This window comes from Lethenteron reissneri, chromosome 14 (genome assembly GCF_015708825.2).
Source record: "Lethenteron reissneri isolate LAM-NWPU_2019-01 chromosome 14, ASM1570882v1, whole genome shotgun sequence".
Taxonomy (NCBI): domain Eukaryota; kingdom Metazoa; phylum Chordata; class Hyperoartia; order Petromyzontiformes; family Petromyzontidae; genus Lethenteron; species Lethenteron reissneri.
This window is the reverse complement of record NC_083792.1, coordinates 1276398-1290790: the sequence shown is the minus strand read 5'-3', so window position 1 is coordinate 1290790 and position 14393 is coordinate 1276398. Positions and strand designations below refer to the sequence as shown.

General features: G+C 51.9%; 1 protein-coding gene across 2 annotated transcripts in view; it reads right to left on the bottom strand.

The window, feature by feature from the left end:
- Positions 1-8415: 8415 nt before the first annotated feature.
- The window catches only part of ATG2B (autophagy related 2B), a 70843-nt gene continuing 64865 nt past the window's right edge, over positions 8416-14393 (bottom strand). For both annotated transcript variants that reach the window (XM_061551226.1, XM_061551227.1), the window contains exons 38-42: positions 13934-14016; positions 13110-13231; positions 12081-12235; positions 11473-11628; positions 8416-11062 (exon numbers count right to left, since the gene is read on the bottom strand). In XM_061551226.1, the coding sequence (XP_061407210.1) occupies positions 10832-11062; positions 11473-11628; positions 12081-12235; positions 13110-13231; positions 13934-14016 (747 nt within the window). In that variant the 3' untranslated portion in view covers positions 8416-10831. The remainder of the gene's footprint in view (positions 11063-11472; positions 11629-12080; positions 12236-13109; positions 13232-13933; positions 14017-14393) is intronic.

Sequence of the window (14393 nt, the reverse complement as noted above, 5' to 3'; positions counted from 1 at the left end):
CGCGTGTCGATTAGCGAGTCTAATTTGTGCGTGGTAGCGAGAGAGTTGTGCGTGTGTGAGTCAGTCGGCGTGTGTGTGTGTCAGTGTGTGAAAGTGAGATCATGTGTCTGTGTGTCTGTGGGAGAAAGGCTATGTGTGTGTGTGTGTACATGGGATTGCGAGAGTAAGAATGTGCACATGCAAGGTGTGTGTATCTGTGTACGACGGGCGATATGCGTGTCTGTGTACGGGAGTGTGTGTACATGACATAAACTATGTACAGCAGCAGCAACGTAGTATTTTATGTAAAGTGTGTGTTAGACAAACTAAGTGTGTGTGTGTGCGTGTAGGTGGCTAAGTAGCTCTGTATGTGAGTCTGTGTGCGGCATAGTCGGTGGTGTAGCGGGTAGTGCTACGCTGCGCTGAACCCGGCGGCCCGAGGTCGATTCCCGCTCACGGCCAACACCACCAGTGACGATTATTTGAACCGGTCCTGGGCCTCCCCTAGGTCGACTCAGCCTCAAATGAGTACCTGGTGCGGTGTGTAAACATCGCCACTAGGGAGACAAATGCGGTCGGGTGTGGTGCTGGCAATCCACCCCCTCGTGAACCGTTCCGGCCTTCATAGGTGCTCGCTAATAGCACTTGCCCCAACAGTCTGTTGAGGCTATACGGGGGATCTTTATCTGTGGAGAGTCTTTGTGCGTGAGATAAGCTCTCCACGTGTGTGTAGGTGTCTCAAGAGTCTGGAGTAGAGGGGGGATGCAAGTGAATGCGAATGTCGAGGAGAGTCTCTGAATGTGTCTTGGCAAGCTGTGCGCGTGCTGCGAACAAGTCTCCACGTGCCCCGAAACGCTCCGTGTCAGCATGCGCGCATCAGCCTCAACATCTCACCCACACAGCCCACCCACACAGCCCACCCACACAGCACACCCACACAGCTCACCCACGCATCTCACCCACACAGCTCACACAGCTCACTCACACAGCTCACCCACGCATCTCACCCACGCATCTCACCCACGCATCTCACCCACGCAGCTCACCCACGCATCTCACCCACACAGCTCACACAGCTCACTCACACAGCACACCCACACAGCTCACCCACGCATCTCACCCACGCAACTCACCCACACAGCTCACCCACGCATCTCACACAGCTCACTCACGCAGCTCACCCACGCATCTCACCCACGCATCTCACCCACGCATCTCACCCACACAGCTCACTCACACAGCACACTCACGCATCTCACCCACGCATCTCACCCACGCATCTCACCCACGTATCTCACCCACGCATCTCACCCACGCAGCTCACTCACACATCACACCCACACAGCTCACCCACGCAACTCACCCACGCAGCTCACCCACGCATCTCACCCACGCATCTCACCCACACAGCACACTCACGCATCTCACCCACGCATCTCACCCACGCATCTCACCCACGTATCTCACCCACGCATCTCACCCACGCAGCTCACTCACACATCACACCCACACAGCTCACCCACGCAACTCACCCACGCAGCTCACCCACGCATCTCACCCACGCATCTCACCCACACAGCTCACACATCACACCCACACATCTCACCCACGCATCTCACCCACGCATCTCACCCACGCATCTCACCCACGCAACTCACCCACACATCTCACCCACACAACTCACCCACGCATCTCACCCACGCATCTCACCCACACAACTCACCCACACATCTCACCCGCATAACTAACTCAATACCAATCCCCGCCATTCGCCACGAAGTGACGGTGACGTCACCACGGCGCCTGTGCCAGGCCAGGTGCTCTTTGAGGCCTCGTGAAGTGTTGAAGGCTCGCTTACAGGTCTCGAGACCCAGGTGCTATGGGTTGGCCGGCCGCTCGTTGTTGTGAGCGTCGCTCCTCTGCCCTCCGTTGTTGCTGGAGGGTGGCTGCCTTCAACTGCCCAGTAGCAGCGTCCTTCACGAGCCTCCTGCAGAGGCCCATCTTGACACTGCTGGTACCAGTCGTTCGCAAGTCCACTCAGCTCCACACCCTCCCGTACCGCATAAATCTGTCTCTTCTCCATCCCACGTCTATGCGGTGGCTACATTACCCAGCCAACGCAGCCTTGCCTGCCAGAGGAGATTGTGTCCAGATCTTTCGAGGATTTGTGAACTCCTCACACAATCCAGTCTGGTTAAAACCAGGAGGCAAGTCTGATTTTTTCTAACCGGCGCAGATGTTCCATTAGAGGGGTCCACGTTGCACTGTGGCCGAGAAGGCCCAAAGCTTCGTGCGGAGCGACAGACCAGGTATTTTCCACACAGCAATACGCAGCCGATGAAAAGACAATGCCACCCGACTGATTCGGAGTGAGACCTATTCTGTCAAACCGGAGTTCACCCACACATCTCACCCACGCATCTGACTCACGCATCTCACCCACGTTCGCCTTAACCAGCTACCGGGCTAACAACGCGTCGTGTCCACGACGATTCCACGCTTACCATACGTGTGTACGTTGAAGCTCTTTCGCACCGTACGTAGCCAACCGTGCTAATCGGGAGGTGCGAGGGAAGGACAACAAACTAAACACAAAAAAGCAGCTCTATAAAGAAACGAGTTTTCAATATAGATGATGATGTAAACGTCCAGAAACTCCAGTGGCTTCCTAATATCGGAAGGAAGAGCGTTCCAGACGGCCGCAGAAGTGCACCTGGAATGAATGACGAAATTCATGGCGCCCAACTGCCTCGCGAATAATCCGGATTTCGAAATGGCCGTAGCTGCCATGAATAAATCGTTAACCCCCCTCATCGAAGCTGCTTTCCATCGCTGCTGCCTGTGGCACCGTTTGGGGTCATGGCTGGCTGCTGAAGATGCCCAAAGCTACCAGATGCAACTCAACTCTCATGGTTACTCCTCGCTGTGTGAACACAGCCGCCAAGATAATTAAGAACAATGACCTCCCCTCAAGGCTCGGCACTAGCACCGTCACTAGTCAATATTTATATATATGTATATGCCACTTGGAATGGTTACTTGTTCCTGGGTTTTGGAACCAGTTACCGATTCTGAACATGGTTACCGATCGCCCGCTCCATAGCCCGAGACTTACTGCCCCAACGCTACCATTCGCGAATAAAAGACAGATGCCCCGTGTCGCCTTTTAACAAACTTTTGTCCAAGTGCTGTGCGCGGGCACCTATGAAGGCTGACACGGCACACGACGGGGTGGGTGGGCAGCACGATGCCCGGCCACCTTTGTCTCCCCAGTGCCGATGTTTACACAGCGCACCAAGTTATCATTACAGGCGGAGTTGTATGTTGATCTTCTTTCGCACCGTACCTAGCCAAAAAAACCCTTGCAGCCATAGTGATTTGGATGAAGGTTTATACAGGCGCACTTGACCTTTTCATTAAATTACAGAATACACAGCGTATAGAGAGAAAAGACACCATAATAATAACAGAAAATAATATTATATTTGCGGTGACTGCACGAGGAGGGGTGAGCATGTCTGCGTCTCATCTCGAGTTTGGGGCGAGGCTGTGTTCACACGGCCCGAGAGCCACGTGCTTCTGGGTACATCAACTAAGCTGTCTTTTTATATTTTACCAGGTAAGGCTCCACTGACCTCCGTTGCTCTTTTTCAAAAGTGACTTGGCCACAATTGGTAGCTCAACGAAGTGGCTTATCGCGCATAGCAGCCAAATAATCTAAACGCATGTTGATGTTGATTCGAAATGTAGAGGAAAAAACCGGAGGACGCAGAGAAAAATCCACGCGACCAAATATACAGCAGGCATCCTCAGGGTCGGGGTCGAACCCAGGACCTCCTGCATACCAGGCGAGGTAGTTAACATCTCCTAGCCACCGCGGCGCCCAATTGTCCGTAGTACTTCAGAAGTGCGATTGGTTCCAAGTACATCGCAACTTTAAAGCCAAATCGATGTTGCAGCATTTCCCATGCACCTGTGTCGGGTCTCCGCACGCATAGCCTCGGGATTACGGGGTTGCATGGAGCAACTTTTCTGAAAATGTTGCCAGAACTAACGCACACGTTGCTGATTAAACCACGGGCCTGCCAACGCTGGAAACACCCAAGTCAATAAATCCACGCCACAATGATGGCAAGAAACCATTCTCTCTAGACCAGTGGTTCTTAACCTTTACTGCAGCCTTGCACCCCTTTGGTTCCCAATCGTGATGTAATTAATGTTAATAGCTGCATAGGAATTGATGAAAGAAAGTCGTTGTACTCACGTGCCCGTGCTTAATTTGTGTTTCCATGATTTACCTTCTAAACAAATCTGGTCATGTCTCGTTAGCCCCAGGGGGTGCGTGCTCCCCAGGTTAAGAACCACTGCTCTCGACGCTACCCTCGCAGCATCTCCAAGTGATGGTTGCAATGTGGTCAACACGATGGCGCTTCACAGCTGCATTGTCAAAGGCAACGCACGCGTCTTGATAATGAGGAAAACGTGGCGGGTGTGAATCGTACTTTTCCCTCACTGTACATATATTTTATTCACATTACTTTAAAACATCTCCAATGCATTCCCTAGTTTTGTTTTCACGCCTCATGTTAATTATCGCAGTTTAATACGAAGGCTTTCGCGACCAACATTATTCATAATAAAGGGGCATCTTTTTGGGGTTAGATCGCGTAAATATAAAGTTGTCGTTATCCCAATTCTGGCAAAATCGACCGACGATGCTGGCTGTCATTACCAGCGAAAGGTCACAGTACTCAAATAGTAAATGTCGTGGATTTACTCTCCAACACACAACCGGTGAGCTGAAGTAGACACTAATTGTCACATTTTGTTTACGTGACAAACCTTACTATGATGATGCTCGTTGGCTGTGTCGGGTGGTGGCGGGTTAACGACACATTTATACTTACGCGATCTAAGCCAAATAAATCAAATCTTTATTATGATTAATTGTTGCAATTCTGTGAGAACGTTGATGCGCCTGCGTCGTCTGCACATCACTGGGGTTGCCGTGATTGAATTTATCACGATACCACGTGAATATATTTATTTGATGATTATCGCAATATTAGTTTCCCCTCGAATTTCGCCTCGTACTCGAGTGTTAATGTCCGATTTTTGTGCTTTGCTGTCTTTCCGGCATGAATAAATATCACTTTGGACGTTATTCAGCTCCGGTTTTCGACACAGGCCTGACGGAGTCTTCATAATTTTAAACCTACAACACCTCCAACGTGTCGTGCCGTGAGTTACCGCTACCAAATTATGAAAATAAACCGCAACAAATTACGTAAATTTGCATGCCGTCAATAAATTGTGCTTCTTTAATTTCGTAAATGTTTTGCCACGAAGATATTTGGCAACAAGCCAAAGAAAGCCGCAATAAACACGTGAGATTTTTGGGTAATGGTCGCTCCAATTGATCAGGGACGTCACATCACACCGACATCGCCGTGTCATGGTGTAATCTGTTCTCCATTCAAGGAATAAGGACAGCAGACTCGTGTCTGAGATCAGCAGCCATGTTCAGAGACAATGACGTCATGCCACAACTCAATGACGCCACTCACGCGCCAGGCGACTACCCCCAACAGAACCCGAGATGATCACTCGAATGTTCCCATTGAAGGCTGTGGCGCAAACATCCCAAGGCTGGTCCACTCAGCCTATGGCAGGGGAATTGGCAGCTGTGCAACTTGCACAGCTACCACGGGCCGTGTGCTCTGCCCACTCCACTGCCGAGAAAGAAGAAGCTCCAGCCCAGAGACAGTTCGCTCAAGATCATTCACGACGGCCTCGAGGTGACGAAATGGAGCCCACTCAGGCAGGGTTGTTATTGTTGTTTAAGGGGGGAGTTTTAAACCCACAACCAAGGTATGATGTATTTCGTCGTGGTAAATTTAATGTTTGAATGATTAATCACAACAAAGCCTTTACCACATTGAAACCGGCTGCCAATTTCCACTGCATTTAAAGATTGCCCTTGCTGACGGCAGGCCGATCGCGTGACCCCACTGGAGCCAATTCGTAACTTTAGTTATATCGTTTTGCGTAACCCGCACGATGCGACGGGTATTGGTCGAAGAAAAACAACTCCCCAATCTTCCCTTCTTTCGTGTGGCATTGTTGGGGATTGGAACAGGTTACAAATTTATGTCGGGATTTGATATCCATCCAACAGCTTCAGGAGGAGCCGCGCGTGTATTTGTTTCAGATCGCCGTTGAATGATCCGATTTGGCGGTCGTTCACGGTCTGAAATGTCGCACCACCACCGTCGCACACTGGACTCGAGTTAATTTTCCATTTATAGAGAAAGTATCCCCACATCTTCCACGGAGCGCCCGGATCCCGATCCAAGGAGGCCCCAGGATCTTCCTTGGCAGGCCAGATCCTGCTTGGAGGATTGGTGGGGTCGCACAACGCTTGATTGTGATCACATGTGTGGACATCGACTGCTGCTGCGAAAAGTTGTCAGGGACCCTTCTGAACGTGAGACTCTACCGAGACTCGGCGAAAATGCTCTCACCGGCAAACAAACGAGCAACGGGTTCACAACCGCTCTTAATGTCGCAAAAAGAGTGGCACCCAACGGGATACAATGAGCCTCACCGCACTCTTCAGGTCACCGAAATAATTCCGGAGTCGGTTTCATGCCTCGTTTAAAGATGCGATTATTTATGCGATTATTTATTTATTTAAGCTATTATTGTTGAGTGGAAGCACAGTGCAAACTCCGCATATACAGCAGGCGTCAGGGTTGGAATCGAACTCACGACCTCCTGCATACCAGCCTTCGGACACCGGACGGCACGCCTCTCAGCATCCGTCGCCGTCACCTGAGGGCCACGGAGGAGGTCTTGGGCCACCGAGTGGTACGCGTAAGCGAGCTGGCCCGAGCAGTACACGAGCCGGCACGAGTGGTGAGCCAGCCAGGGCAGTACACGCGAGCCATCGTCTGTTGCGACCAGGGCCACAGTCAGAGTCGCGAGGACGTCCTCAAACTTTCCGACGCGCTGCGTCCACGACTGGAAACGGAGCGCTGCACCGCGACGTCCTTCACAGCTCACGGAACTCGCTCACTCGCGCATTCCCGCTCCGCGCATTGCACTGGAGTGCACATCGTCCCATTCCGATCCTCACGGTTTCCAATCCGTCATTAGCCGTCGGCGTACCTGTCGTTCTCCGTTTCAGTGCTCGGTAAATAATTATTTTTCTTCAAATTTAGTCAAGATTACACTTTTGGCGGTCAGAACCGACCATCCTCGCATGCCAAGGATCTGCTCCAGTGTGCAGCAGCCGAAAAAGCGAGCGAGCTCATGAACGGGGCCTGTTCTACCAGGACTTGGCTTTATATGGTCAAGCTGCGTGCTGCGGACAACCACGGCCCGTTTACTGAAACTACACCAGTGTGAAATTCTCTACGCCTTTAAGCCCCCAAACAACTAAATATCTATACAATCAATAAAGATTGGCTCACTTAAATGTTAGGTACATTTTTGTTTAAGTTCTTGCTAATCCGGGAGCTACTGTAGGGCAAGAAGCTTAGTCTGTTATGCTTCACCCGGGACATGGCACACGATGCTGGTGACCTACACCCCACAACCTCGTCCTTGCAACCCCAGCCAGCGACGACGACTTCTGTTATCAAGCACGCGTTTGTGGCGGTGTTGGTGGAGCGCTGATCATGGACAACTAAATGTGGCGAGTTCTCACCACAACCCGACCTATCCTACATTTGAACATCTCATTGAGTGAAGTCAGCCCCCTCTCTCTCTCCGGGTTTAATTCTAACGGTTTATAAACGCCCATGTTGTCCTTCGTTTTCGTCAATGAACTTGTATTTTTCTTTCACGTTTAGTTATTGAAGCGGATACTCGACTCATCCGGGGAAATGACAACATTCGTGTTGACCATCAACTATTGCCTACAGCAGTCAACTTAAATTCGGTAATTGCAAGTCTTGGCTTTGCACAGCTCAACGTGGCCACTCGTGCCTGTGGACACACCCTTATTGTAACCCCGTGGTCATCTGACAGAGTGTATATCAAGTACAGGGTTAGCAATGTCAGGCCATTATTTGGTATCAGCTCCCGTAGTCTGGGTTGTGGGTTCCTAGTCCAGGTTCATGGGTTCGTAGTCTGGGTTGTGGGTTCCAGGTCCAGGTTCATGGGTTCGTAGTCTGGGTTGTGGGTTCGTAGTCTGGGTTGTGGGTTCCAGGTCCAGGTTCATGGGTTCGTAGTCTGGGTTGTGGGTTCGTAGTCTGGGTTGTGGGTTCCAGGTCCAAATTTGAGGACTCTCAGTCCGGTGTTGTGGGTCATGTGTCTCTGCGTGTAGGGTGTTCATGCTGTCGCGTGCTCTTAGATGTCTTGCTGATGTGGAGCGCACCGCAACTACCATCCAGTGAAGCCGTTGCGGTTTTTAAAACCAAGATGAAGATGTATTTTATAATCTCTTTTTATTTATTTTGAAGTGTATATTGTTGTGTGTAACATTTTTTTTCAACGATGGCCACGTGTCCGGGCCCACGCGAGCACACCCCTCGACTACTGCATAGACGTCTTGGGAACTCTACACACGCTACTTTAACTCCTTTAAGCTTTTCTCAAATATACAATGTATTGTACACAGACTTAAATGTGAACATTTGTGATTCGAATGGCATAAATATCATAATGCCAAAAGTTATTTCACTTAATTATTTTCACCTGCTCAATGTTGCTTCAACACCAATAACAACTGAAGCGTGATTTTCTGCTCTCTGCGACGGACCGAATCATCAATGTCCGAACGAATGGCCTTCGTGAAGACGTGGTAATTGTGTCAGCATTCCTAAAACCGATCTTTCCGAGAGAAGACCAACAGGCAACATCTTATTTTTCATTGAACGACAGAAAAAATGCAGTTTTAATGTTTAACTTATTCTGGTATCCACCGAGTAGGCTCACTGGAACCATTCAATACCAAGCCGCGTACCAAGCTGAGCAGGAATATGAACACAGTATAACGTCCAAGAAATATATCGCAACCTTACATGAGGAAGCCTGCAGAATGCGGGACGTGTCTGGACTTTGCCTCTGTTGGGGCTCGTCAGTGAGCCATGCCCAGGTACAGTCTTGTTTATGAACGTGACACAGGGCTGAGGACCGACAGGGTTTGGGGCCTGGACGTTGCAGCAACATACACAAGGGGGACGAGTTAACGCTGCAGCGTTTCTTAGCGACGGATAGCGTCTCCACAAACGAGCGTGTTAATTGCTACGTCTATAAAGCTTATACAGGAGCAGCGTGAGCAGTACTGTGACCGTAAGCGTGAGTTATTGGGGCACATCACGCAGCAGGTCCCTGATTTCACAACGAGTTCGTCGATGTTTGCGTGTTCTTTCCTCGTGTGTGTGTGTGCGGGGGTCTTCTCCAGGAACTCCGGCCTCTTCCCACAAACAAAATTTCAGAAAAAAAAAGAAATAAAAAAATTAATTGGCAAAGCACCCAAAAGCAGACTCCCCCCCTCCCCCAAATCTCGAAACAAATGTCATTACGAGACTCAGGGAGGTTTTTCCGGGTAACAGATTTAACCTAAATTATATTTGTATTGTACTTGAATATGAATTCAAGTGTCTGTAACTAACACTTGACAGTTTAACGCATCTTTGTGAAGTCACGCAAAACATCATAAAGCAAGGCCTTGTCGGGTAACCCAAACCCTTGAGTCATCATCATCACCACCGCTGTCAACAACAGTGTCTTATCTGCCGCGAGTACAGACACCGAAGACCCTGTGACATCACCAAAACCACCAATTCAGTCGTAATCATCACCACCACAGCGCTCTCATGGTAGCCTACTTCATGCTAATGCAATGGCCCAAAATCATAAATTGTAATAATTTTGGCAATTGCTTGGCAATCAAAACAAAAACTCTAACAACAATGAACGACCAAATGTGCACGTTGAACGGGAATGCAAATTGGTTGATTAATCAAACGTCAATTCACTCTGGCTATAACCCAAACTCCCTTACCACTTATCTTTAATTCGTCTAATAATAATATTCTTCATTATTTGGGCAGAGGAAATATGTTTCGTTCATTGAACCCAGCAACCCTAAAAAAAAGCGAATATGGCCCCAGTCTGAATGCGAGTGCTACATCGGGGCTGGCAGCGCCAGATGCCAATTACTTCACCCATTCAGCTGGATACTGCCGTCAGGAGGGGTGCCTGTTAGCGAGCACCTATTCTCAGAGTCAATTGCAATATACACAGATCACGCTTATTTTGCGTTGCCCACGATTCTCCGCAGCAGTGCATAATTACAGGGGGTTACCTACTGACCGCCGATTGGCAGTCCTCATTCTCAGCAACCTCGGGTTGTGGGCAGTCAGGTTTGAGCCTATAGATCGGTGCCATCTCCACTGAACCCGGTGAGCACGGAGGGCCAAGGTTCGATTCACACTAAAAGAACCGGTGAATTCCGTACCGGGCCATCATTTTGTAAAAGTGGGCACGCGACAGATTTCAACCGTTGGTGATGCCACAGGAAAACCCGGATAAAGACAGCGGGCACGTAACGTGGAGTCGAACACTCCGCGCCAATCGGCCCCCATGGGGAAGGGCCCAGCCGAGAGGCCAAGAGGTGGCCTCGTAGACCGTCGCGGCGAGCCGATGGAGATTGAGCCAGGTCACCCCCGGTCGTTCCTGCGCCTCTCCTCATCATCCCACCGGTCGTGCATGGCGGCATCCCAACTACTCGTCCCTCCGTATTCACCACTGGACGCACCTGCTGGTCCCTGCCCCCGTGTCGCCCCCCCACTCCCCACCCCCCCACACCCGCAAGGCCGTCCCGCGCCCGCCACCGCCGCTAGTCATCCTTGTGCCGCCACTTCTGCGAGTGCTCTCGCCGCGCGTCCGGCTGGATCTGGTTGCGCATGCCGCCCAGCACGTTGGCGGTGGCCTCGCTCGCCACGATTAGCGGCTTCACCACGGTGGGCGGGATCTGCCGCAGGACGCCACCCACGGCGCCCGTTACGCCCTTCTGCTCGTGCTCCCGCGCGCATACCATGTAGAGCGTCTGCGCGGTGTCCGTCACCCCCTGCCCTCGTCACACACACACACACACAATTGGTCATGCCTGTGCACAGACAGAGCCGTACACACACACGGAATCGCGCGCACACAGACACGTGCACAAAGCCGTGAGAGCCACACACAAACAAACACTTGCACAGAGCCGTGCCCACACACAGTAGCGACCAAGCATAGACAGAGCCATGCACACAAACACACACCACCACCCAGAAGCCATACGCAGACACATGCAAGAAGCCATGTGCACACACAAAAACAGCAATACAATACACATAAACACACACAAATACAGACATACAATACACACAAACACAGATACAACTTGCTACCGCTGCCATCGCTGGCTAGGAATCGACAGCGTGAACCGTCACACCACTCATGCACTCGCACGCACGTACTCCCGTGCGCACGTACCTCCCTGACGACGTCGTAGGCCTTGGCGACGCCCTCGCGCAGGTCGGCGGGCGGCTGAGCGACGCGATGCTGGGGGAATGTGGGGGCCCCCGCGATGGGCCTGCGGGCTACGCTGGGCCCCGGGGACAGCATGTCGTAGGCAGTCTCAGCAGCCGCCTGCAACGCACATGCCGGCCATGGGCAGAAGCACATGGGGACTCTGTCATCACCAACAACACGAGAAAATAACTAAAACAATGACAGGATTGCGTGTATGTATGTCTTTGCGCGCGACTGTGTGTCTACATGTGTCTGCGTATGTCCAGGGGGGAGCAGTAGTGTAGCGGTTAGCGCGCTGTGCTACAATCCCGGCGACCCGAGTTCGATTCCCTCTCACAGCCAACACCAGTGACGATTATCTGAACCGGTCCTGGGCCTCCCTTATGTCAACTGGTGCAGTGCATAAACACCGCCACTCAGAAGATAAATGCGGCCGGGCGTGGTGTTGGCCACCCATCTCCTCACGTCCCGTGCTCGCTTCATAGCTGCTCGCTAACAGCCCCAACACTGTGTTTAGGCTATAGGGGGATCTTTGTCTTTTGTGCCTCGAAGTGCGCGTGCGTGCGTGCCTGCACGGTCTGCACGAGGCGGTTGGTGAGCTCCAGGGCGGCCATGGCAGTGGAGGTGCCGAAGGAGGCGGCTCCACGCTGGATGCCGCGCACGATGCGGCCGTCCTTGCGGTACTGCTCGATGGGCAGCCACACGAGGTCCTTCATGCCTTGCACTGCCGTCGCCCCACCGCGCACACCACCACACACACACCGCACACACCACCACGCACACCACACACCGCCACACACCGCCACACACACACACACCGCGCACACCACACACCGCCACACACACACCGCGCAAACCACACACCGCCACACACCACCACACACACACACCACCACACACACACCGCGCACACCACACACACCACCACACACACACACCGCGTACACCACACACCGCCACACACCACCACACACACACACCGCTGTAACACGGACCGGGCAAGCAGGCTGCCACAACACACACTGGTCCTGGGCCTCCCATAGATCGACTTAGCCTCAAATTAGTACCTGGGGCTGTGTGCAGTAAACATCGCCACGAGGGAGACAAAGGTGACTGGGTGTGGTGTTCACCAGTACAGTAAGTCCTCATTGAACGTGGCAGATGCATTCCTGAAACGCGAAAACTATTTCCCCGTAAATAATGTAACGATACATTTTGGTGAGATACGATGTACGGAAACGCAGTGAGATAGCGGGACAAATAACTGAGGTTACGCCGCCGCGTTACTGTATCATTCCGTGGACTGTATCACTGGACCGCTCAGCCACGCAGCTCAAGGAAGTAGTTCGTGGTCGACCGCTCCGAAACCCCGTTATAATGGGCACGTGTTCCGCGTTCCGTGTTGCGCGAAAAGTGCTCACAAACGGAAGAACCGCGATGTAGCGAAAACGCATTGTGTAAACACCACGCGTTTAGAGAGGACTTACCATATATGAAAGCCTGCAGCGTGTACGCACGTGTGCGTGTGTGTGTACGCACGTGTGCGTGCTTGTGCGTGCATGCGTGCGCGTGCGTGTGCGTGCATGCGCTCGTCTCACCCAGCTGCACGAGTGAGTGCATGGGCCCCACGCCTCCCAGGATGCCGGGCAGCTGATTCTTGCGGATGTCGTTGACCCATTCGCTCGCTGCGTAGGCCACAAGACGCTCCACACCCAGCAAGCTAATCGCACAGACATATGGACTGCTGAGGCAAGGAGGTGGTGTGTCTCACCAGTTTATTTTTTATAGCTCATGACCAATGACAGTGGGTAAAATTCAGACTGGTCCTGGGCCTTCCCTAGGTTGACTCATCCTTAAATGAGTACCTGCTGTGGTGTGCAAACATCAATACTGGGGAGACAAAGGCGGCCGGGCGTGGTGTCGGCCACCTACCCCCTCGTATGCTATGCCGGCCTTATAAGGTGCTCACTAACAGCACTTGCCCCAATGGCCCAAGTAAGCTACAAGGAGAATTAGTCATTTTGTATGCATGTGTGTGGCCAGCACCATGCCTAGCCACCGTTGTATCTGCCAGTGTTGATGTGTACATATAGCAGCACTCATCGAAGACCATCTCGACCAGAACAGAGTTTAATCACACTTGCCACCGATTTTAGCGTTGGCTGCGCATTGAACTCAATCCCCCGAGGTTCCTAGCGTAGCATGCTGACCAATGTGCCACTTGTCACCCTCACGCGCGCATTGTCATGAACTGCCAGTTCTCCAAGCTGCTGGGCTGCAAAACACTCAATGCAGCACCTTCCTGAACCCTGAGTACCAAATCTAAGCGAGGCTTCCTCGGATGGCTAAACATCATAATTCTTGTCAACACACTGAAGGATCCATTAAAACATCGCCGAGTGGAGCTGGGCCAGTGCTTTACCCGTGCCGGTAGCAGAGCTGTTTCAGTTTCAGCTCCGAGTTGTTGAGCTGAGCGAGCCCGATGAGGATTCCTGCAAATGTTCCCTGCATATCGCATGCACGCACGCACACACGCACGCACGTATAAAAAAGACAAAGACCCCCCGTATAGCCTTAACAGACTGTTGGGGCAAGTGCTGTTAGCGAGCACCTATTAAGGCCGGCACAGCACACAAGGGGGTGCGTGGCCAACACCACGCCCGGTCGCCTTGGTCTCCCCAGTGACGATGTTTAAACACTGCACAAAGTACTAATTTGAGGCTGAGTCGACCTAGGGGAGGCCCAGGACCGGTTCAGCTAATCGGCACTGGTGTCGGCTGTGAGCAGGAATCGAACCCGGGTCGCCAGGTTCGTATCGCAGCACGCTAACCGCTACACAACCACTTCCCATACGCAGTCATGCACACGCAGTCACGGATGTA